Here is a 26,187-nt window from a genome sequence, read left to right on the forward strand (position 1 = left end):
AAAATATAATTATATAATTTCATATAAATTATATTATTATTTTCATTTAAATCAATCCCAAGCACATGGCTAAATCTATATTAATATATCATATCTAGCATTAAATGCTCTCCTTATTCTTTAAGATTTGATAAAAACACAAAGAGACTATAATTATATCTCTAAAACTTCATCAAATATCAACCAACTAGCTTATTACATACTAAAAATGTATTGTATAAAACCATGGACTAAACATATATTTTTCCAAAAGAAGAAACTTAGCCAAAAGTACTAGCAACAGCTCCAGCAGAAGCTGCCTTAACTCTAGTAGAAACTGCAACAACTCCAGCAAAAACTCTAGCAACTGACACATGTCCAAAAGTGACATCATCAACTCATTTATGCCCACTCCCAGCAACTACCTACTATACCAAAAGAAGTAAGGATACCATAAAAGAAATTTTACCATTTTAAGCCCAATCTTTAACCTCCAGCTGCAATTCCAAAAATAGAAGGATCCCATAAAAGTTATCTTACCATTTTTAGCCAAATCCATGAATTTAATGCAAAATATTTTCTTCAGCAAAAGAACTCACACAGCTAACATCATCCAGCTGTGTCAGGACAGCTACTGTTGTACAGTTGTCAGTTGCAGTAACTACTGTTGTATTGCTGTGTCAGTTGCTGTACAGCTGCAACAACAACCTTAAAATTTCAAACTTTCTTCTTTTGAATAAAAAACCAAAAACTCACTAAATAAATCACTTAGCGTATGTTTGGATAGAGCTGATTCCAGTGGGTCCCGTGCACTGTTCACGGGACCCGCAAGTATTTTATTAAAAAAAAAAAACTTTAAAATTAGGTCCCACGGTACTATTCATACATTTAAAAATTATTTTGCTACAGAGTTTTTAGTTTTTAACAATAAACGGTATTTAAACAAATTCTTACTTTGGCAACTACTTTTACTTATTTGCTAATTTTCCCTTCAACTAATTATAATCTAGTTACACACTTGGCTCTATATAAAGAGGGCCAAGCCACACACTAACACACCACTACTACCCATTTCTCTCACATTCTATTATTTTGAAATTTCATCACATTGCTGCCACATACACATTTCCATACTTCTCCATCTCTCTTACAAAATCTCTCTTCTTAAATAACAACACCATTACAACACACCATCACCCCATCATATTCTTACTCTCTCATCTTCAATATTCTGAAACTTCATTCATTTTGCTGTCATATACACATTTCCATACTTCTCCATCTCTCTTATAAAATCGATCTTCTTAGACAACACTAGCACACCATTATCCATCTCTCACGCACTCTATTATTCTGAAACTTCATTCATTTTGTTGCCATATACACATTTCCATACTTCTCCATTTCTCTTACAAAATCTCTCTTCTTAGAAAGCAACATAATTCATGATATAACTTGAAAAACCCCTCCAGCAGCAACTATAAGCTCATGTATTTACTTTATTTAACCTTCATATTATCTATATCATATTTCCATATATTTTATAAACGCATTCCTCACAAACTATCTATACATACTTCCCACATATATTTCTAATATATCTTACAAACACCATATCTCATAAAACATGTATATTTCTTACCATCTCGATACATCCTAAAAGATATCAAACACTCTTCTAAAAACATGTTACAAAAGCCCTTCTCATGGAAGGCATATAATTATAACACCAAAAAGTCCTTCCTATGAAAGGTACAAACTTATAATATTAAAAACCATTCTCATGGAAGACAATATCATTCATATTTGATTAAAAACTAAAAGAGCATTACATGGGAAAAATCATTTAAGTGCATGATAAAGGGGATAAACTTAACCAATCTATGCACACAGTTGGACATATTCTCTCTCCCTTCAGTTGCACTCATTTTTCCCCTTCAATTGTGAAGTCATCATGAAATGACTCATAATATCATATTGTGCCACTGGACTCCTTTTATTATGCTGCTAAAATATTATAAGTCCAATGATGTTATACAGCTGGAGCCACAAATTATGAAGATAAGTCATCATATCTTTATCTCCAAAATTATAGTATTAAGTATATTTTAATTCATTATTATTGTACCACTCGACTAATGTTACTATACCACTGGAATGTTATTAGTTCACCGATGTTGTACGACTGGAGCCACAAACCATATAAAGTGATGCTATAGTTGGAACCACAAACATTACAAAGATAAGTCAACATTTCTTTATCTTTGAAATCACATTATTAAGTATATATTAACTCATTATTACTGTACCGCTAGATGCAAACTACTTTAATATTAACTTACTATTTAATAAACATGGATTCACTAATGCTTCAGTAACAAACATGTGTATTAATAAATTGAATTCATTTCACTACCAGACACATATTATTTGGACAAAAACTATTGCTGGACATATATCATTTGAACATGAACCATTGCTGGACATATATTACTTGGACATGAACCACTGCTGGATATATAATATTTGGACATAAACTGCAGTTGAATATGTATTACTTGGACATAAATCATTGCCAGACATACATTATTTGGACATACCTTATTATATTGAATATGAACTATACCACAGTTGGATATAGACTATTGGACTCATCTCATTACTGGACTATGATAATTAATTACTCTCTAATATTGGATATCACTTAACACACATGATAAAAATGTTCAACTCATCATTTAATCAAAGCTATTCAACTAAACATATTATTTATTTATTTCAACCATTATCATGATTCTAAGACTTTGGGCTTTATCTATTTTGTAGGCTTAAAAATGCATTGGAAGCCATTGGTCTATGCGGCCTAATGTCGAGTTTCGAATTGAACTCCCCAAAACAAATTCGGGTCTAGCAAAGTCACCCCTCCAGCGGAAGACACATGGCTACGCACAAAAACGGCCCCCGTCAATAACTCATCACAAGTTCCTATTCTATTGTTATGGGTTCCAATTAATTCAACTGGAAGTCTCTTATTGCCAAATGAGAAATTTAGAGTTCAATTCCTGTCTACACCAAAAATCAATTGATAACGTTGTAGGTTAAAAACTATCTCTAACAAAAAAAATGTTTTATCTGTTCAGAGGATAACAACCATGGGCGAAGCTACATATAGGGCAAAGGGGTTGGGTCATAGTCCTTGGCCTTTTAAATTATTATTTTTTAATATATGATATATGAAAATCTCAATTCAAAAATATCATACTTGCCTCCCCTAAAATTGAATAATAAAAATTATCGAAAATATTTTTTGCAAAAAAAAAAAAAAGGAAAAAGAAGAAGAAGAAGATGATATTCTAAGATATTCTTTGATTTTATACATCAAAAGAGAAATTGTAGTGAAATTTAGTACAAAATTGAACATTAAATTTCATTTTGACGTATCATAAATGATTAAGTTGAAATATAAGAAAAACAATTATTTGTATCTTTTATTTTGTTAATGCTTCATTTCTTTTAGAATTAGAACTTGAACTCTGACCTATACTCTATATATCTCTGTGTGTGTGTTTTGTTTCAGCTTGAGAGAATCACTCTCTTGTGGGTGCGGCAACCTTGGATCTTTTTGGTGCTATGTGGCTTTGTTTGGTGTGAAGTGTGGCAATTTGTATTTGTTACTAAAATTTCCTCCTTGTGACCATATGTGAATGTAAATTATGGCCAGAAAACACAAATCATTGGTATTCTCTTTCTATGTTTTTGTTTATTTTTCTTTCAGGCTGTTTCTTATTTCTTATTATTTGTTTTTGGAGATCTTTCTAATGCCAATAATATTTTCACAATCAATTTTTGTATTTTGAGCTTTGGCTTTTATAATATTTATAAAGTCAAATTATTGATCAAACCACAACTTTGAAATTTGAGATAAGGCATCGAACCACCCACAATTAAAACATACAACATTCAAATTTTATAATAATAAAAAAATTATTTCGAATGAAACATTCATGTTAAAGAGAAAACAAGTTTATTTTTCAAATTTTTTTTGTGCTTTTAATCCGTGAAATTTCCTCCTTAGAAGTTAAATTTATTTAACTTAAAAAAAACAGTTAAATTAAAAGGAAAAACAAATAAAATCCTAACTATTGTGTTTTGAAGATATAACCAAATAAAGCTTTCTAGGTTCGGAATAAAAGGATTGAGATTATTTATTACTCCCTCCGTCCCACTTTGTTTGTCCTCTATTCCATTTTGGGATGTCCCAAAATATTGTCCTGTTTCTAAAAATAAAAGTCATTAATTTACTAATGTTCCTATTATACCCCTATTAATTTACTAATTCAATTTTTTGATAAATTTATTTAAGGGTAGTTTTGGAAACTTATACATTTTTAAAAGGTAGACAAAACAATAAATGATGTTCCCTTAAAAAGTTTGACTTTTCAAACAGGACAAACAAAGTGGGACGGAAGGAGTATTATTTTTATATAAAAGCATAAGATAATTATAAACTTTATTATTGACACCAAGAGAAGGAGGAAAACCCTAAACATTGGTTTAGAGTAAATTAGGGTGGAGCTCAATCTCTACGTAACTTAGCTTTGCGGTTTGCATCAGATTGCATTCTTCACTTCATAGTAATAAGAAGTGTATGATAATGAATATATTTAATTGTTTAAATTTGTTACATTTATTTGGCTTATCATTCACTTACCCATTTAAGTGGGTAATTTCAGCCATCTCTTTCCTTTTGTCTCCTATGCTCTCATTCTTTTCTTTTTATTTTATTTTTTGGTAAAATATAAAAACTACTCATGAAGTTTGGTTTAACTTAGGGAAGTCAATTTTGTATCAAAGGTTGTTTCAGCTTGGCCAGAAGAATGAAATATTTTAGTATTGGTTGATATCGGTGTATCGTTTCAACCGTTTTGGAATAACTGCTATTTATATAAGTATGAATTTATAAATTTTTATGTTTATCAACTAAAAAAATAATAAAAATCCACATATCTTAAATAACATGTTTTTTATATACAAAAAATCAAAATTTTAACTTTTTTTTTATTATGTCGGCCAAAACGCCAATACCGGCTGAAACACTCAAAATATGCTTGGTACAATCGGTTTAGGTTGGTACAACCAATTTTTTTTTTTTTGATACATTTTGAAGGAGTACTGATACCGGTTTAATGGCAGGTATGATATATTTCTATGATATGACGGGTATCTGTACGGTATTGACTTTCTTGATCCAATTCCAAGTACTAAGACACTTTTTTCAAAAATATCAAATTTGTTCCTTAAGCACAAATGACACTTTAACATTGTCTGGAAGTTCCTTACTCCTCCACCTTTCATTCCTTTTAATAGCTTGTCTTGACTACACAAGTCTCACAGTGATTGTATTTTGACTACACAAGTCTCACAGTGATTGTATTATGACCATTATATGTGCGAGGGAGTGTCTATGTGGCTAATGGTAGATAAATAACAACAAGAGATGGAGAAAGAAGCAAGAGGAGTGGGGGAATTCAAACGATGTTAAGTGACATTTATACTAAAGAAGCAAATTGGATATATATATTTTAAAGTTTTTGGTAATTTTTTAAATTAATATATTTCAAATACACAAACTCCATATGCATCATCTTTTACAATTTCCATATATAACAACTAAACTTATGAATACGAATTATTATTCTATTACTGTATTACAACATCTTTTGTTTCTAGTAATAAATACTACTATACATAATGTAATGTTCATTCAGTGTACCAAATGTGCCCTAGGTTCCATAATTAAATTCAAACTAGTCAATAACTCAAGCAATGCACGGGCAAGTTTAACATTGTAAAATTTTGTTTATCTCTTTTATTTTATTGTCTTGTATATAAAACTTGATAATATTGACAATGATTAAATGTGTTTATTATAATTATGATTGTATATGGAACTATATATATATATATATATATTTAAAGAATAAGATATTTGTTATGATCTTATTTGTATATGAAATTATATACTAATCAGTATCTCATACAACGCATGAAAAAATTCAATAAAATATGATTTTATCTTTAAAAAATGACTCTCTCTCTCTCTCTCTCTCTCTCATATTTTGTATATAAATATGATATGACATTATAATAATTAATAGAATTTTTACATTTATTTATTTTGAGAAACAATAAACATTTATTTAAAATTGTGTTAATTAATTTTTGATACAAGATAGAAATCATACTTTAGACTAATCTAAGTGTATATGTGTATGAAGCTTCCTAGATACTTGAATTCCGGCCTTTGTCCCCCATACCCCACAATCACTTATACTTGTGGTGTGATACTTTAATTTTTTTTTTTTTTTAAATTGTGTTTGTATATTGAATATGAAAACTAATAATATATATATATATATATATATATAAATTATAGACTATATATTCTACTATTTAAAGAAAGTATGATATGCCAGGATCCTAATAAGGGGTTTAAATATAGAATATAATTGAAATTTAATTAAAAAAAACTAGAATAATGACTTGGAAAATTGTGAGACCTCAAAAGTTAATATTTCACAATATTATGAGTTCAATTTGAAGTTAAGCGTTTCAATTATATATATATATATATAAAATATTATATATTAGAGATATATGGTAAAGCACCAAAAATATTGTATTGTTCTATAAAAAAAAAAGTGTTATCTTTCTTAAGTATAATTAAATTTAATACAAGGGCATGTTTGACTCTAATTAAGTTTTATATTAGTTTATCAAAAAATTAAGTTTTGTACTAAAATTAAAAGGATCCTATTAATAGGATATTTGTTAATGGATTATTTTAAAAAAACTTTAATACCACTTTCATGAAAAATGTAAAATGTTATAAAATAAAAAAAGTTAGTTACATTTTTCTTTTACTATAAATTTTTATTAAAGAATTGTTTTTTTTTTAAAGTATTAAAAAAATACTTTCTCTGTCCCAGTTTATTTGTCCTCTATTCCATTTTGGGATATCTTAAAATATTGTCCTGCTTTTAAAAATAAAAGTTATTAATTTACTAATGTTCTTAGTATACCACTACTTTATTTTCAAAACTATTTGAAAAAAAAAATAACAAATATTTTTTTTTAAAATCAATTTAATTGGGACACATTTTTAGTTGTCTCACTAAGAATAACTATTTTTTTTTTTTAAAAAGTTGATAAATTTATTTAAGGGTAGTTATGTAAGCTTATATATTTTTATAAGGCATACAAGACAATCAATGATGTTTTTTTTAAAAAATTGATTTTTCAAACATGACAAACAAATTAAATTGGAATGGAGAGAGTAGTTAATAAACTAATTCACTTAGGACATCTGTTGACTTTTTTTTGACATAAAATAGCAAAGGCCAGGATTACACATAGATTACTTTGTAAAAACGAAACAACACTGTCTTCTGATTTTTTTTTTGGATAAAATACTATCTTCTGTTTGGCCTCAATTGATAATACCTTAGTGAATTTTAGTTAGTTCAACATATAAAATCTCTGATAATTGAATAAGATGTTGAGATTTTCTGCCTATATATCAAAAACAGATGAAAAGTTCAAACTATCTTAAAAAAAAGAAAAGCACGTATAAAGTCCAACCGTCCAAGTTGGATGGTTACTATACTATATGTATATATATTATATATAGTCCAACCGTCCAAGTTGCTCAAGGTCTATATACTCTTTTGTCTTAATCTGCTTTCGGTCACAAACTCTCTCTTCATATTTTTTCCGACATAATCCAAAGCTAAAGACATTTTGATTTTGTGAGGCTCTGATTTCATAGCAAATTACAAAAATAAGATAACAGAACAAGAAAAAGAAAGTAAAAGAGAGGAAAAAAAAAAAAAAATCTCATTTCTCCCTTAAATACCGCGTTTTACAGCTTACATTTTCCAAGGGGAATCTCAATCTCTGTTCCTAAACTGACTTTAGCACCAATTGATTTTGTTTTCTTCACAATTCCCAGGAATTCAATACATCAGAATCCAATTCCAACAAAAGGGTATCCTTGGAATTTCAATTCCCTTTAAAAAACCAAATCTAAAAAAATCATGGATTATTCATTATTGCATCAACCCACGTTCTCAAATTCCAGCTCCTCTGTTTCTGATGCTCACTCTGTTCCTGACCACTCAATGCATTAAGACAAAATCCAGAAATAATAATAATAATAAAAGAAAAATTCAAAGCGTAATTCTTGGAGAATCCTAGTAAACTGTCAAAAACTCAAAAATCCTTAATTTTCTCATTTGTTTTTTCAAAATCTATAATAAAAATTGATAATTCAGTTTTGTTTGTATGACAAAGGGTGAGATTGTTATTTGAGCTCAACTGGGTGTTTCTCAAGCTTCTTTTACTATTACCTTATTAATGTCATCATGTGCTTTTCCGTAGAGATTCCTGTCTATCCTAACTGACCCCACTAAAAGGTCAATTATTTTTTTGGTGTCAACGTTAGCAAAAACAAAGGTTAGTACAGGTCAAATAAATGCACAAAAAGCATGGTACCAGGACTTGGCTTATAAGAAAAAAAAGAAAAGAAAGGAAAAAAAAGAAAAAGTTGTGTATCTTTTGTCTTTTTTATATCTTTTTTTGATTAGTATTGTATTCTACAAGTAGTGGGGGTTGTTAAAGGCGTGTGGAACTTGATCTATATTCTTTTTGTAAGTTGAAAAAAAGTGCTTAAAAGATAATAACTTCAAAAATTTTGGGAACTTGGAAGCTTTTGGTGAGGTGGGTCTTGATCTATATTACTAAACAATTTCTGGGTAAGGTTTGAAATCTGAATTTGGGATTATAGGTAGGTGAGTTGTATTGACAACTGGACATTTTGCTGTAAATTGGAGCTCATTTTGAGTTGGTTTTTTTGTGTGGCTGTGTGAAGGAGGGTGAGATGGGTTCGTTCGAAAGGCTTGCAACGAGGGTTGTGGAGACTCAGATGCCGGTCATGGTTAAGGTATAAAGGCTAAAATTCCAACTGGGTTTTGTTTTTTCTTTCTGAATTTGTGTGTTTTCTAGCTTCAATTTGCATTTGGATTTGTGTAATACTGTATTATGTTTATGTTTTTGGTGGTGAAGAAGTGGGGATGTTTTGGTTTTCACAGGTACAGGAACTGCAGCGAAGCTACACAAATGCTGTGTCTTTGGCCCAGGTTTGTGTTTTCTTTTTTGGATTCCAATGTTATGTTGTTGCAATTTGGTTTTAATTAAGGTGTTGCTGTTAGTGTTATCATTGAGTTATTGAGAAATGAGAGGAAAAACGTCATGTTTTAGTCTTCCTATGTTGAATTGTTACTATATTGGTTTGGTGCTGAGTTTGATGAGTATGGAGGTACCAAGAAATTAGACCAGTTTTGTTTATTCTATGAAAATTAGGGTGTATGGTGCAAATTTTGAAAGGTATGTTCTTTGTTTTGAAAGTTGGAAATTGAGGACAGGACATGGAAAATGTGTTTGGCAATGCATATTTTGAAACTATTTTTCCTAGTTATTCTAGAAAAATGGGTTCTTTTAGAGAATTCCAAAGGTTTTATTTATTTATTTTTTTGGGGGGTATTTGTTTACTGAATTTGTATAAGAACATAAACGAAGAAAATGACATGATTAAGAAAATCTTTTCCCTTGTTAAATCCCAAAATTTCAAGTCCCCATTTTGTTATATTGCGACAAAACAACTTCAAGAAAATTTGGGGACGATCTATTTTTATTGTTGTCATATATGAAGCAAACATTCAACAGATTTCTGACTTGTTTGAACATTTTTTTTTTTAATTTTTTTATTTTATTCCTGAAAAATTACAAGAATAATTTTAAGAAATTTTCATTTGGGAAGGTACGCTTAGTCCTGTTGTTTTGGTTATTCATGAGGCTTTGTTCATTGGTTGGAGGGTGTTAAATTTTTACTAGTGTTTATATCATTGGTTTATTTTTTGGTTGCAGCTTATACTATTAATTTAGAACTGTAATTTTAAGTGGCTTTTGTCCCTCAGTTGCATTTTTGTATGACTTGTTATGCTTGTGGTTGATATATGCTCTAGGGGGTAGTTTATTGGCTACCACCCCAACAGGCATTGGATAGGGTCAAAGAACTTGTATTCGAGCCTCCAATTAGTCGTTATGGTGCTGATGAAGGTATCCCTGAACTCAGGGAGGCATTGATAAGAAAGGTATCTATATTAAAGAGCTGCATCTCAAGCATCCTTTTCCATTGTTCATCTTAAAAAAAAAAAAAAAATCAGACCAATATGGCTATCCAACTGAAAGTTGTAAGTTAATTTGATTTTGCAGATGCGTCTAGAAAATAAACTGAACAAATCTTCAGTGATGGTTACTGCAGGTGCAAATCAGGTAGGCAAGATCATTCTTATATTTTTTTTCCTCAAAATTTTATTAAATGCTATTGCCAAAAAAAAAAAATCAGTATTTAGCTTTTGGAATGTGACAGAGTTAAGTTGGAAAGCCAATTGTTTGCTCTACATGTTTAATTGCACAGCAGCTGGGATAAGGGAAGGGGGTCCACTTGGTGCAATCCAGTGCCTGATTGTGCATAAATGCAATCCTTCTATTGGTTCCTTGTTCTAGTGTCATGCTTTATTCTTCTGCCTATTAGGTGCTCCTCTTGCTTGCTTATCTGCAGTCTGATTTTTCAACATCACAATACAGCCTTAGCCTACCTGAGCAGCAAATTATAACATGTTGGCTAGGACCCAAAACAGAGGAGCAATATGTCTTTAAATGTGAAAATTTGAAGGTTGCCAATTTGCTTGTATCACAGAATTGACTTTTTCTTGCTTTTAGAGCTAAAGTTGTTTGATTAGTTAGCCAGAAAACTCCTACATATTATGGAAGATGGTGGGATATGGTAATTATTTATGCCGCTCTAAAGATGCAAGAAGTTTTTCTCACAAAAGAGTTTGCATATGTGTATTTTCCCTTGAATGCTATATTTCCATGCCAGATTTTGCATATTTGTCAAATTTTCAGATTATAAACTGAACTTAAGATATGTCAAAAGTCATAGTTTTTTATTTCCTTTCACATAGTTTTTCATCATTATATGTTTAGGCATTGTGTAAGAAACAAATTTCATGATACATAATTACTCATTTCATCGGCTTGAAACAAAGCACTTTGAATTTTTCAGCAGTTTTATAGTACTCATTACATGAAATCTGATGCAACCTATTGCAATGCAGGCATTTGTAAATCTTGTTCTTACATTGTGTGATGCTGGGGATTCTGTTGTTATGTTTGCGCCATACTACTTCAATGCTTACATGTCCTTCCAAATGACTGGCATCACTAATATACTGGTGGGACCTGGTGACCCTAAGACACTATATCCAGATGCAGGTAAGATTAAGAAGCTTCATAACCTGCTCATTTTATATGAACTCTACTTCTTTTGACATTTCTGGGCTACCTCCTAATGGTTGTGCTGCTCCTTGTATGAAATTGGATATTAGCAATGTGAAGCAATTTATCAGAAAGGGAAATCTGGGTATTTAAGGTCTTAAACAATTATAACGGTTATAATAAATTCATATCTGGAGTATTATCTTCCATTGCCATTGCATTACAGAAAAGAATCATTTTAGTCTTCTGGTGCTTTGTTCTCATGTCTCATGACACACCTTGAGGTATACTGAGGGGTTTGTTTGCTTTACTAAGTGGGTTTGGTTGGTTTAAGGGTGGTGGTTTTACTGTGGAAGATGAGTTTGGCCAGTGTTTTTGTAGTGATTATGTTTGGGGTTTAGATTAATAAAAAATCCCAAATGTTTTCCAAACAAAAAATGTTGTAAATGATGGGATTTAAAACCTCTACATCCTAATCCTTTTCAGAAGTTCATAGAATTCCCAAATTCCTTATTGGATGACATCCTTGAATTGGCTGGTAGCTCTTATAAAGTGCTTCTGTAGTCACTACTTTGTTTACGAGTTTGTATTATGTTGGTATTGAAAAGCTATGACAATAAGCGCAGGAGTATTTTATGGAAAAGGAAAACTATTCTGGTGGTGTCATTGTCAGGATATACTTGCATTTCTTCCTTATTTTTACTATCCTCTACTAAAAGACCACTTTTGAATATGTTTTCTACAGTTCAATTATCATTTTCTTCTTAGAAATGTTGGCTAATATTGGTTAAATTTGCATTATTCATGATTATGTTTAATTGTTGTACTTGTATTCAATGCTTCTGGAGAATTATTTCCATAATACAACACAACATGTTATTTTAAAAGAAGAATATTGGAGGATTGATGTGTATTTAACATACGGAATGTGCCAAAACAGTTAGTTTCTGCCTTTAGTTCTTTCTTCGGATCATCTATCTAATTTTAATCAATTTTCAGATTGGTTAGAGAGAACATTGTTGGAAACTAATCCAGCCCCAAAGCTTGTTACTGTTGTCAATCCTGGCAACCCAACTGGGACTTATATTCCCGAGCCTCTTCTTAAGGTCTCTCTCTCTCTCTCTCCCCATACATTCATAACTATATATATGCACACATGTTCTTGCATATGCATGTACCCTTTTCAGACCAATGTTGCAATGCATAGAGTTTGATCAAGCCTTGAGAACAAACTGTTTTCTTGGTTCTTGCATTTGAATTCTCTGGAATCTTCTAACTATGTGCTTTCTCTTATTTTATGTAGAGGATTTCAGATCTCTGCAGAGATGCTGGAGCTTGGCTTCTTGTAGATAACACATATGAGTATGTTTGTAATTTCACAAGATCTGTAGTAAACAAAAATTATAATTTAAATCATTCTTTTAGTTTTTATATTTTGTGTTTTTTTTTGGGGGAGAGACCCCGCCCCCGGGGGGGGGGGGGGGGGGGTGATGGGGGTTTAGAAGTCAACATACAACACAATTGTGTTTATGTGAATATTCTTGTATTTTGATAATAAATAACGAAAAACAGAGTTTTTGAAAAGTTGAGAACAGTGGACGAAAGAACTTGGGAGTATTATTGTTTCATTAGAGGGATAATTACAATTACCACCTCTATGGGATGCCCTTAAAACATAGAGGTACTTTGTGGTTTGGTTTGTGAGATTTATAGCTCCCATGTGCTTAGATCCATTAGTCAATTTGGAGAACTTTAATGGAATTTGATGATATGGCAAGTGCTAATTTCACCTACTGATGCAGCACTTTAGAAAAAGACATTTAATGATATGCATAGCAGCCAAATATTGTACACATTAAGGTTTAAGTGCAATAATCTTGGACTAATGAATAGATGGCCTATCTAGAACATTAAATTTGGTCTGCCAAACATCACATAGAATATGCAAATTAAGGATGCCAATGGTGAAGTTATTATTAGGATGTTTAGTCAGGGTACTTTTATTGGTTTCTTTTCAAAGATAATTCTCCAATTGTATCTGGTCCTGTTGACTTGTGATTTGAGTTTATGTTTTTATTGTTTTTTAAGTGTTTACTCATGAAGCAGAGATTATAACGGTCTAGTGTTATGGAATTTATTCACAGGTACTTCATGTATGATGGTCTAAAACACTCATGCCTGGAGGGAAATCACATAGTCAACATTTTTTCCTTCTCGAAAGCATATGGGATGATGGGATGGCGTGTTGGATATGTAAGTTATGCTTTGATGAGAATCTCATGTTCATTGTTGTATTTAGATCAGCACAGGAAAGATACATATGAAATTTTGCAAAACTTTGAATGGAGCATTAGCTTGCTTAGAACAAATTGTGCAAGCATTGAGACTAAAATATAAAGAGTGACTAGTTAATGCATCTCTTACTTGGTGGTGGTTACTTTTTTATTCTTAGAAGTAAATTGAATCTGTATCTTTTAAAAATATTCATCTGGATTTTGTTATTATCCTCTCTGGCAACATGTTCTTCCTGTTCAAACAAAAAGCCTATGATGATTTCTTATTATGAGACCGCCATAATTGAATCACAGAAATCAAATTACCTCTGACTGATCACTATAGGTTTACAATACTAGTAGCTTCATACTTCTTTCTGCATTTTGGTTATCTATTTCAAGTGTGGAGTGAGCTTGAAAACAGTGAGTGACAAGAGAGTTGCTATTCCAAAAATGACATCATGGTTAGTCTATTTTGCTGACTGAACGTTTATGAAACCCAAAGTTCTGTGTATGCTGGATTTCCAATTTATTTTGGTTGATAAATAATCTCTTGCAAGTGCATATTTACAATTTTCTCTTTATATTCTTGTCAAAAGTTTGCCCTTCTTGCCTAAGCTAATTTTTGAATGCATGCAGATAGCATACCCTACAGAAGTAGAGGGCTTGGCTGATCAACTCCTCAAAGTTCAAGACAACATTCCCATCTGTGCTTCAATAATTTCTCAACGTTTAGCCCTTTACTCCTTGGAATTGGGACCTGAGTGGGTCACTGAGCGAGTAAAAGATCTTGTCAAGAACAGAGAAATAGTTTTAGAAGCACTCTCACCCCTTGGAGAAGATGGCGTGAGAGGAGGAGAAGGTGCAATATACCTATGGGCAAAGCTTCCAGGTCAATATGTTGATGACTTCGAAGTTGTTAAATGGCTTGCTCGTGAGCATGGAGTGCTTGTGATCCCGGGAAGCTCATGTGGCTGTCCAGGGAACCTTAGGATTTCCTTTGGAGGCTTGATCGAGAGTGAATGTAGAGCTGCTGCAGAAAGACTGAGGAGAGGGTTAGAAGAATTGGTCAGAGATGGCATGGTGGATAACTAAAATTTTTAAGGTTAATTCAAAACATCAAAATTGGAAGTACATTTTGCATTTGAATAATTGGACGCTTCATGAAATTAGAGCATTAATTCCAATGTGTATATTCAGAAAGGTATTTCCAAATACATTCATGTAATTTCATATACGTGCCAAATGTTTCTTAGCTTGATACTGATAACATCATGGTAACATATTCGATTTCTTTCTCTTTTTTAGCCAAGAGTTTTGAAGCTCTAACTCTTAAGGGGTTGGTCTAGCCATTTCCATGATTAAAAACTCTTAGCCTGCATCTTTGGGTCACTCTAAAGGATTCCTTCCACTATTTAGACGAGTTTTGGACACTTATGTTAGCCCAAAAAAAAAAAAAAAAAAAGAAGAAAGAAAGAAAGCAAAGAAATTGTTTGAAGCTGTGATATAGTAGATTTGGGAATCATGATCATGAGAGAGATTGTATCAAATCCCACATGGGTAATAAATAATAATTAATAAGTCGTTGGCAAGTTACTCTGTTAGCAACATGAAAGAAGAACCTCTCTAACAACAATTCAAAAAATCTACCAAAAAAAAGATGTACTACTTTCCATGTAGTTGATTGTGTTTGGTAGAAAAAAAAAGTGGTAGATTCATATAAAAATGCTAATAACCAATCACAGCTTGTCATATAAAAGTGTTGTGACAAAAATTGTGAGTTTGTTTGAAGTGGTCTTAAGAACTCCCAACAATTTTGTTCTAAACTTTTGCTTTCTACTTTTTTCCGTGTGTATTCTGCATGTATGCGTGTCTATCACAAGACTTTAGCTTGAAATCTTAACGGGCTTGTCATCAAAAAGTGTCCACAAGAGTTTGTTAGGTACATAATGATGCATTACTTTTCTACCAAAAAAATAAATAAATAAATAAAATAATGATGCATTGCTTCATGATCCATTTGTGCCCTATCAATATCACCACCACCACTATTATTGTTATAATTAAGTGGGGGTCATGATGGATTAGTTACCCCCATTATCCCTCCAAAAAAAAAAAAAAATGTTTAACCATTGTTTTTTGAATTAAAAGTGAGAATTTTTCTTAAGCAATATCTTTAAATAAGAGAAAATCAGGTAGTCTTAAGAACTCCCAACAATTTTGTTCTAACTTTTGCTTTCTACTTTTCTCCGTGTGTATTTTGCATGTATGCGTGTCTATCACAAGACTTTAGCTTGATATCTTAACGGGCTTGTCATCAAAAAGTGTCCACAAGAGTTTGTTAGGTACATAATGATGCATTGCTTCATGATCCATTTGTGCCCTATCATTATCACCACCACCACTATTATTGTTATAATTAAGTGGGGGTCATGATGAATTAGTTACCCCCATTATCCCTCCAAAAAAAAAAAAAATGTTTAACCATTGTTTTTTGAATTAAAAGTGAGAATTTTTCTTAAGCAATATCTTTAGGTAAGAGAAAATTAGGGCTGTGAGGGTTAGAAATTCCAAAAAAAAGAAATAACAACAAAACAACTATGTTAAGAATGTTTTCATCCCTAGATAATTGACTTACACAATTTATTTGCCAAAAGAACAAGGTAAAATTCCACATTGGGAAGCTCAAACAATTGGTTCATCAAAGTAAGATTACAAAATATTACAAACCAAGCTTCACCACTCTTTTCCCGAGGTACTCGGAATTACAAAGAAACACAATGTCTTATATTTCTCTTTTTCTCTCTCTTCTCTTAGTGTTTTTCCTCCTCTTTTTTCCAACTCCCTCTTTGTTGCAATATCCTCCCCTTTTATAGGCATTTTCCCTTCTTTTATCCCTCTAGTTGGCCTGTCCCTAGCTAGATCTTTTGGGGATATTTTCCCATTCTTTTATTGGTTTCCCCCCGTTTTTATCTTGAAACAGGACTCTTTGGGGGGTGTTTATATTATTCAGGCTGTCTTATATGTATTTAATGCAGAAGAGATTAGATAGAGAATCTCTCATTAATGCAGAGATGAAGATGTCTGTGATCCTTATCCTTTCAAGAGGTTTCCCGAGGTGGTATTGGTAAGAGCACCACCTTGGCCAAGAATAGAAAGGGTGGGGTTGATCTCCCGTAGTACTTCTTTCGTTTACTAAGGGTTCATCCATGCTTATAAGCTTGGAAAAGCGTTTTAGGGTTGGCAGGTATGCTCGGAACTCCACAAAAATAGTCCTGAGAGGTTTCTTGTTACTACTCGTTGAAATGGGCTTTGCCCATTTCCTCAAGTATGATCCTCTGAGCTTTTGGGTTTCAGCCTTGAATCAAGTTCATCCCCCCACAAGGGCAATCCTCTAATTATAAAGAGGGATGCTCTCTCTCCTTAGCACCACCTGTTGACACTAGTGCAACACAATTACATTCTTAGGAATGGCACACGTCTAACTTGAGCTACAACATAGCAACTAATTGTGTTAACCCTTATTAAACGCAATAGCTCTAATTTTCTTGTAAAACTTATCTTATTTTATGGAGCGAGTCTCTCACAAGTATGCGAATCTCATATGTCCTTTTTTTGACATGCTCCCCACGCTCTAACTCAAGAGGCCATTGGAGGTTTGATTGTTTAATTACTAATTTAGGAACTAAAAGGGGGGGGGGGGGGGGGGATGGGGGAGTAAGTACTTGATATTATCCTAGAAAATTTAAATCAGTTAGGCATTAGTGAAAACAACTTTCTTGTCATTGTTGTAATTTCTTCTCCAGAGGTACAACTCTGGTCCGAAGTGTTCACTTTGTTGCCATTAGAGATTTTGCTACCTTTATTACTCAACGGATATGCGAATAGTGCTTTTATGATGCCTTGGGCCGTTGGGTTGGTGATGGTATAAGTTATAACACCATCACTGTTTTCTATTTATCAGTATCATACTCTTATATGATGTATATGAAAGGGTAAAAAATGAGAATTATTTTGTGTATTGTAAGATAATAACAACAATGATCTCAATACATTTCCATGAACCTAGTTTTTATTTCTTAGATACCAAAAGCATTTCTATTAATTTTAAAGTTTCTTTCCTAAGAGCTTTGTTGTAAATTAGTCCGTCAACTATTTTTCAAAACTGGTTCAAAGTCAAGTTGAACCATTTTTTTAATCAAACACTTCACAATTCAAACTTCTCTTTGCTCTAAATCAAAACCCATCATTAAACTTTAGTTTAAAATAGATCTCTTAGTTTCCAAGGGATCTTTCTTTCTTGCTTGTAACAACTAACATGATGATGGAGTTTAAAGATCATTGTTTAAATCTAACCAACAAATGAGTAAAAAACTCAATCATTAAAAAGAAAAATCCAGTAAAGAAACACTACACCATTTTGTGGGTTATTATTATATGAGCAATGCTACAGACATAAAACTATTTTACAACATTTTTACAAAACTGTTGATGTGGCTAATTTTTATTAGTTTTCATTTAGGCTTTCCATTAAATCATATTTTTGCTTATCAATAATTACTCATCACATTAGCAGTTTGTAAAAGAGTTTGTAGATCTAGCATTCTCCTTATTACACAATACACACAGATAGAAATAATAGAGTAGGGCATCCCCTCCAAAACAAAAGGCAATGACTTGATTCTTTAAAAAAAAAGCAATGGCTTTAACCTTTAAGTTAAAATGGGCCCACTTTTTTTGGGCCAAAACTTTAATAGTGATTGAATCCACAAAATGGGCCCTACCATATACTAATTACGAACATGCCGACAACCCCAAACGGCCATATTAAGAAGCCCACTAAAAAAAGCAAAAAAACAAACCGAACCTACTTTACTACCAAAACCATAAAATAGTGAAAAGCCCAAGGACAATATAGTAATTTCACTCTCCTACCCCCCACCAGACTCTCTCTCCGTTCTTTTTTACCGTTAAAACGTCGCCGTTGCGGCCACACTGCTACATCAACCTCTTCACTCACTGACAAAAAAAAATCTAAGAGAGAGAGAAATTTCTTCTTCTTCTTCTCCGAATTGAAATTTGAAACCCTAATTCTTCGAATTGAGAGAGAGAGAGAGAGAGAATATGGGAGGAGCATCGCTGGGTGGGATGCAGGAGCATTTGAAATTAGCGAGGGAGTATGCTCTGGAAGGACTCTACGACACCTCCATTATCTTCTTCGATGGCGCCATTGCTCAGATCAACAAGTATCTCCTCTCTCTCTCTCTCTCTCTCTCTCTAGAATTCTCCCATTTCCTAGGGTTTTGATTTGCTTATCTTGGATTTTCTTGGAAAATGTAGGTGTTTGGTAACCAGGAAATGTTCACATTTGATTTTGGGGTTTTGCTTGATTCTTGCGGTTAAGAAAAAAAAAAAATTTTCGGGAGGAAGATGTTTAAACATGAAAATATTTACTTACTAAAACAGCTACTGATTTCGGCTTAGATTTGTGGCTTTCTTTGTTATTTGGAGTTATGTTAACTGTATGAAAATGTTAGTTTTGCATCTTTGTTGAAGTATTTGTTTCTTTTACTTAATTAAACTTTTTTAGATGGGACATGATAATTTCTTCCCAAACATCATTGTCAAATTCCGAGTAAGATTTATATGGGGTTGATAGAAAAGAAAACCATATCAACAAATGAAATTTGATATTTTTCAGTCACACTATTTTCCATTTTTTCCATTTTTTTTTTATGTCATTGATCTGTTTTTGTGCATAAGTTCACTTAGTAAAGCTTTTGAACTTCTGTTGGTTGTGATTTCAGACACCTAAACACTCTTGATGACCCTTTAATTCGTGCAAAATGGATGAATGTAAAGAAAGCCATTTCTGAGGAAACAGAAGTTGTAAAGCAATTGGATGTGGAGAGAAAGGCATTCAAGGATGGTCCTGTTTCCAGACGCCCTTCTTCACCACCCATAAATACTAAATCTTCATTTGTTTTTCAACCGCTAGATGAGTACCCAACTTCCTCAGGTGCTCCATTTGATGATCCTGATGTATGGCGGCCACCTACTCGGGATACTTCAAGTAGACGGCCAGCAAGGGCTGGTCAAATGGGCATGAGGAAGTCACCACAAGACGCGACTTGGGCTCGTGGTTCTACTAGAACAAATACAACTGGCCGTGGTGCAAAGACTGGTGCTTCAAGCAGGGTTAACTCAGGTGTCCGATCATCAACTACTGGAAAGAAAGGCACTGGTTCTGGGAAGTCTAGCAAGGCTGATTCCGCGGTAAGTTGTTGTACACAAGATTCTTGGGCAATAATTTTGGTTAATTAGGACTTATTGCTAGTACCAAATAGATGGGTGGAGTTTTATCTTCAATGGTGGAATTTTACTATCATACAATTGGCTTCTTTGAGTTCTTTTCCTCATAATGATGCTGGTGCCAAAATTTATCTCGTACATCTTACACATTGTGCAGTTCTTTACTCTGTAATTACTAGTACCAAAATTTGAATATTTCTTTTCTGCATCTTATTTTCCTTCTATGAAAAGTAATTGAAACCCAAAATCTATGTTTATTTGGAAGTTTGATTGAAACTGAAATTTTGTCTAGGTTTAATAGATTCACATTCTGGAATGATTAAAACTAAAATGTGAAAACTGTCAGGGTTGTCCTTCAAGACCTCTGTATCAAGTTCTTGTGTGAAAAAAAAATGTTGAAAGTTTGATTTGGTTTCGAAGGTAGCAACATGATGCTGGATCCAGTTATCCTAAAGTAGGGAAGGCCTTGACCACTTAGTTTTTACCTTCACTAACATGTAATTTGCCTTCTCAATCATTAAGTTGGTTTTACTGAAGTCCAACATAGGCCTTGACCACTTAGTTTTTTTACTTTCACAAGCATGTAATTGCCTCATTGAGAGAATATGCTGTACTTTAGATTTTGTTGATTGCTAGGCAAGTAATGGTGTATGCAGGGTTGTTTTTTCACATGGCTTAGTCTTCATATATGATATCAAAAGGAAATAATGAATGGGAGGGATGAATTGATCTATCACATGTCTATATTGGACTTTTTTGTTAATTGAATTTGCCTAAACTTTTTGATTTTTGTCGTGAAATCTTTGGGAATTAAAAAATCCATTGGCTGTAGCAATTTTTAGTTATTTTCATCAAGTTTTACATGGTATTTCTGATTGGAAACACCTATAATGATTAGCTTCTTGTGTTTCCGGCCTCTGAAAAACATATTCCTTTTGCTTTTCCTAGTATGATGAGCTATATTAGATTGAGGTTGTATACCTATCAAAAAGAGAAAAAAGAAAAAGGATTGAGGTTGTCTATATTCTGCTAAATGTTTTGTATGTGGAATTATTAGAATAGTGATGCTGAAGATGGAAAGTCAAAGAAGGGACAATATGAGGGGCCTGATGCTGACTTGGCTGCAATGCTTGAAAGGGACGTATTGGAAACCAGTCCTGGAGTGAGATGGGATGATGTTGCAGGGCTGAGTGAAGCAAAAAGACTACTAGAAGAAGCTGTTGTGCTTCCTCTGTGGATGCCTGAATATTTCCAGGTACTCTTTGACTGGTTAAAGCTGATTTAGCATAAAAGTATAATGCACAAGGTTTGAGTACAATTGAATTATATTATGTTAGTTAATTCATGGTATTAAGACATGATATCAGGTCATCTTTCAATTTCATATTTGGTTGTGTTCAGATGCAGATTTCTTTTTGCTTTATGACTGGTTTAACTTTTAATATTTAATATTTGCGATTTTCATGTCAAAATACAATTGATTATTTTGAATCCATTCAAATGAGCACAAAAGGCATACCAATATACATAGCAGTTGTATTGGATGTGACCACCAAAACTTAATCCTCACATATTGATTGGGGTGTGAGGTTTTTACTGGTTCCTCTCCCATTTTCTGCATCTCCTTAGAGTTAAATGAATTTCTTTTGTGCAATGAGGTTGGTTTAAGCCTATTGCTTCTTTGCTTGTAGGGAATTAGGAGACCCTGGAAAGGTGTTCTCATGTTTGGTCCTCCTGGAACTGGGAAGACACTGCTAGCTAAGGCAGTTGCTACTGAGTGTGGTACTACATTTTTCAATGTTTCCTCAGCTACATTAGCTTCAAAATGGCGTGGGGAGAGTGAGCGCATGGTGCGGTGCTTGTTTGATCTTGCAAGAGCGTATGCGCCAAGTACTATTTTCATTGATGAGATTGATTCTCTCTGCAATTCCCGAGGGTAATTCTTTCACCACATTTGGTTTAGGTTTGAAAAGCCTATTCACGTTTTCTCAGATGCTTTTAGTTTAAGATCTAAACAAGTTTTATTCCCCCCCCCACCAAAAAAAAAAAAATCACTTTTGTTTTATTCCATCATTTATTATGTTCTGCTCCTGTAGTTTTGTGCATTTATGTTTTTTGTTCTTGTGTCATATATACCCTTTTGTTTTCAACCCTATATGTTGAATATATAAAAATGCATGTATGATGCTTTGAGCTAGTTCACTCTCTCTTCCCGCCTTCCCTCCTTTGTATGGCTTTATTTTCTGTATACATGTTGAACCTCGAACCAGATTAATGAATATGTTCATTTTGAACTAAAATGTGAATTGATTGTGAAAATAATTTGTCAAATATGTTTTGTACCTATATTGAACCTAAGTTCACAATAACTTCTTTTCTTCAGGGCATCAGGGGAGCATGAATCATCCAGAAGGGTGAAGTCTGAACTTCTAGTTCAGGTAGATGGCGTAAATAATAGTTCCACAAGTGAAGATGGTACCCGTAAAATAGTGATGGTTTTGGCAGCTACTAACTTTCCATGGGACATAGATGAGGCTTTGAGGTTGCTCCTCTCTCTCTTTTTTGGTATTTTTATACTGGTTTTCTTTACCCTGAGTTGTCAGTTATAATAACTATATTTTCTAGGTCTAAAAATGCCAAATTTTACTATTGGGATTTGTTGGCTTTCTTTTCCGCATTTAATTTGGTGGTAATCTAATGCAGGAGACGGCTGGAAAAGCGTATTTATATTCCTCTTCCAAGTTTTGAGAGTCGTAAGGAGCTTATCCGGATCAATTTGAAAACTGTAGAGGTAAATTAGTTGATACCAATATTTTCTGGCCATATTACAGGAGTGAGAGTTTATCACAATCTTGGATTTATCTTACTTTTTGTACCATCTTTTGAATTGGATTTGGTTAATTTCCGATATAAGGTTATTTTTCTCTTGGATCAATAACATAAATGTAACTTAATTGGCATTATGCACTTTTTACTTTAATTTCCTGATTAGAAAATAAGCACTAAAGAAGAAAAATCTTTGGGCATGTGAAAGGTTTGATCATTTGTCTTGTTTCTATGGCTTAAACCTAAGTGATATTTTGATGAAGATTAACTTTTAAGGAACAGGCCGCCTGGTCAATGAAGCTAGCCAGATGGTTACATGAGTTTATTGACCCATTCATGGTTTTGTCTTTATTCACATGATTGCCGAATTCCTTACATTAGAATTAAATTCTTACAGAACTCATATGTTCTTGTGTGTGTGTGTGTGTCTTTTTTTTTTTTAAATTATTTAAATTATTTTTAGTGCTACTGCTTTGAATGGAGTCCGAATCCATCTTTTGGGGATTACAAATGATTATATCTCAGCTTTCACCGCAGTACATATAAACATAAATAATTTGATGTTGGAAGAATGTTTCTACAACCCTCTATGTGGCCATTTAAATGAGCATCCACTTGTACTTTTAATCACATGACCTATTTAATTGTTATGTGAGTTATATAAATGATTTAATGAGTCATGATTAAAATACACATGCATGGTCTTATGAACTAATGCTACATAATGGGTTGGAGAAACCCAGTTTAAAGGAAAATTTTGTCCTAAATAATGCACAAAACAAAAAGACCTTATTAATATTCAGTACCTTGTTTTGATAAGAGTTTGCCAAATATGCGGGGGTTCATAGAAGCAACTCCAAGAAGGGGAGGAGGCTACTATTTGATCAGCCAGCCTAGCTCTATTAGTTGAAAGCTCTTTTGGTTCTTGTGCAAGAAAAAGTATCCTTGCGGACCTCTTGTAGCATTATCCGCTATTCCTGACAGCTCAAGTTTGTCTCCTTTGCCTGTGCCCTAATTCCTGCTCCTTTCTGCTTCTGATATTTCCTTGACGAAGTAGTGCTGTAATAGTTTCCAATAATATGCTTGCATTTATCTTAATATTATTTTGAAGCATCTGTGTACTTTCAATATGTTTTCTGATTGATCATATTTGCCATGTATCAGGTGGCCCCTGATGTAGATATTGATGATGTTGCTCGCCGAACGGAGGGGTACAGTGGAGATGATCTGACAAACGTTTGCCGGGATGCTTCCTTGAATGGCATGAGACGTAAAATAGCCGGAAAGACACGTGATGAGATTAAGAACATGCCCAAGGATGAGATTTCGAAGGATCCTATTGCCATGTGCGACTTCGAGGAAGCCATAAAGAAGGTCCAACGCAGTGTTTCGGCATCTGATATTGAAAAGCATGAGAAGTGGTTTTCAGAGTTTGGATCAGCATAAAGATCATGCCATACTGAAGCTAATAGATTAGGTGTTTTTTTTCCTAACTAGTCGGTTTGCGTGGTCTGTGTCCTCTAATTGTTCCTTCATATTTTTCATTTATTTTTCGTGCAGCCGATTAAATTCAAACCCCAGGTGTTGGAACTTGGAAGTGTAACCTATTGTTGTGCTATTTTGTATCTGTAATCACTCATGTAATGTAACTTGGTCATGATTGCACATCCCTTGTTGATCTACTTCACTTATATCTCTCTCAAATGTTATTCAATCAATCCCTTATTCCCTGAATCATGTAACCATCTAAAGAATGGAATGAAGAAATATCTCTTCACGTTTAAGGCAATGGGGGTAGTCAGCAAGGCACATACGGGAAAAGAGGAAGGCAGTTTTGCGGATTAGGATTCTCCAGATTTTTTTGAACGACTTTAATTGTGCAGCTTTTAAAATCTTACCTATATATTTTGAAACAATTCATCTTGTCTAACTATCTATTTTGAAATAAGTGAATTGAATTTGGTTTGTTATCGATATTTAAATATATTTTGACTATTACATTGGAGTAATATTTATTTAAAATATTGTTGACTTTCATAAAAAATGGAATGACGTGATAAAATCTTACTGATAAAATCTCATAACTTATTTTGAAATAGTAACCTATTTTGAAATAGAAAGAGAAGATTTTACGAATTTTTAATTTATGTTCTTCACTAGAAAAATGCTAGGTTAATAGTATTTTTACAATATTTTCAACAGATTCGAGGTGGTAAGTTATTAGTGATTTTAATTTGAATATACTATTAAAATTACTTTTTTACCTACTAATAATATCCAATAATAACCTGCTATCTAATAAATGTTTGTGAAAATATTGTGAATGAGTTATAGATTTTTAACCATTATCTTAAGGGTACTCGTTAGAAGGAGTTATAGATTATTAACTGCGGATTTGCCATAAACGCACAAAAAAAAATAGTTCCAAAGAGTCTTTTGAGTGGGTGGACATTCCAACACCTTCGGCTTTGACCCTGTCGTTTTTTTTTTTGGGTTGGAAAATACGAAAGTCCGACAGGCATGCTTTAGAAAAAGCATATAGATTATTTATAGGGTCAGGAATTTGGTTGAACAATATTAAATTTAAGACGGCAAAAATATGCTTGAAACAACATTGACAATTTTTGGCATTTTACAACCAATTGACAATTGCAATGTGAATTAAATCGGCAATACTCAATTTAATCTCTGAGTCTTTTTCATTTCCCTCCATTGCTTCGATCGCCGCCCCATCTAAACTAAAATTAATTTTACTTGCTGAATCTCTGACTACATTAATTACTCACAATAAAACAATCTCTGACTACATTAATTTCACTTACGCTTTTCTCTTAAAATATTACTAATATATACTACTCTGATTTAATGAATTCTTTGCTCAATTTATAAAAGGAAGCTTCATCAAAAAAAAAGAAAAAAGAAAAAAAAAAGGAAATTGTTTTCATCTTAGCTTGTTTGATTTGAATTTTTTGTTTTGGTTGGTCGGGAAAAGAGAAGTGTTATGTTTATAATAATTTTGAAAAACTTTTAATAATAAATTCTAAGTGATAAGCTGTTATTGGTTATAATTTGAACTCACTGTTGATATTATGTTTCTCTCAAATAGCTAATATTCCGTAACAACTTGTCAATTAAGATTTGTTGTGAAAATATTGTAGATATACATTTCACACTCAGAAAATAATAACCAAAAATTCAGGTGGAAATGGTGGGATAGATAAAAACAAATTAAAATAAAAAGGAAATTTTAATAGGAAATTCAGTTGGAAATTTTAATTTAAAAATAAAATAAGAAGGGAAGCTGTACAGGCAGCTTCCGGGTGAGATTTTCATTACTGTTTAAATTTCATATAAATGCTCTTTCAACTTGTATCTCCCAACCATGCAAGGCCCTTGC

At 32.7% G+C, this 26,187-nt stretch overlaps 2 protein-coding genes across 5 annotated transcripts; both read left to right on the forward strand.

Annotated features, from left to right (window-relative positions):
- The first annotated feature begins 8,557 nt into the window (after positions 1–8,557).
- LOC126725582 (aromatic aminotransferase ISS1) lies at positions 8,558–14,959 on the forward strand. 4 transcript variants are annotated; one of them, XM_050430384.1, is made up of 10 exons: positions 8,558–8,824; positions 8,909–8,980; positions 9,129–9,176; positions 10,062–10,190; positions 10,312–10,371; positions 11,220–11,376; positions 12,379–12,485; positions 12,683–12,741; positions 13,524–13,632; positions 14,292–14,959. In XM_050430384.1, exons 2-10 carry the CDS (start codon positions 8,918–8,920, stop codon positions 14,745–14,747), a joined length of 1,188 nt encoding a protein of 395 aa, XP_050286341.1. In that variant the 5' UTR covers positions 8,558–8,824; positions 8,909–8,917; the 3' UTR covers positions 14,748–14,959. The 4 variants fall into 4 exon arrangements, with proteins under 4 accessions (XP_050286341.1, XP_050286338.1, XP_050286340.1 ...); XM_050430381.1 differs by having other exon boundaries at positions 8,558–8,792; XM_050430383.1 differs by having other exon boundaries at positions 8,558–8,757.
- A 3,682-nt stretch (positions 14,960–18,641) lies between these two features.
- LOC126725583 (katanin p60 ATPase-containing subunit A1) lies at positions 18,642–24,481 on the forward strand. The gene is made up of 7 exons (XM_050430385.1): positions 18,642–18,898; positions 19,460–19,928; positions 21,022–21,219; positions 21,656–21,900; positions 22,348–22,506; positions 22,668–22,755; positions 23,955–24,481. Exons 1-7 carry the CDS (start codon positions 18,777–18,779, stop codon positions 24,234–24,236), a joined length of 1,563 nt encoding a protein of 520 aa, XP_050286342.1. The 5' UTR covers positions 18,642–18,776; the 3' UTR covers positions 24,237–24,481.
- Positions 24,482–26,187: the final 1,706 nt, after the last annotated feature.

Source organism: Quercus robur, chromosome 5, assembly GCF_932294415.1.
Source record: "Quercus robur chromosome 5, dhQueRobu3.1, whole genome shotgun sequence".
Taxonomy (NCBI): Eukaryota; Viridiplantae; Streptophyta; class Magnoliopsida; order Fagales; family Fagaceae; genus Quercus; species Quercus robur.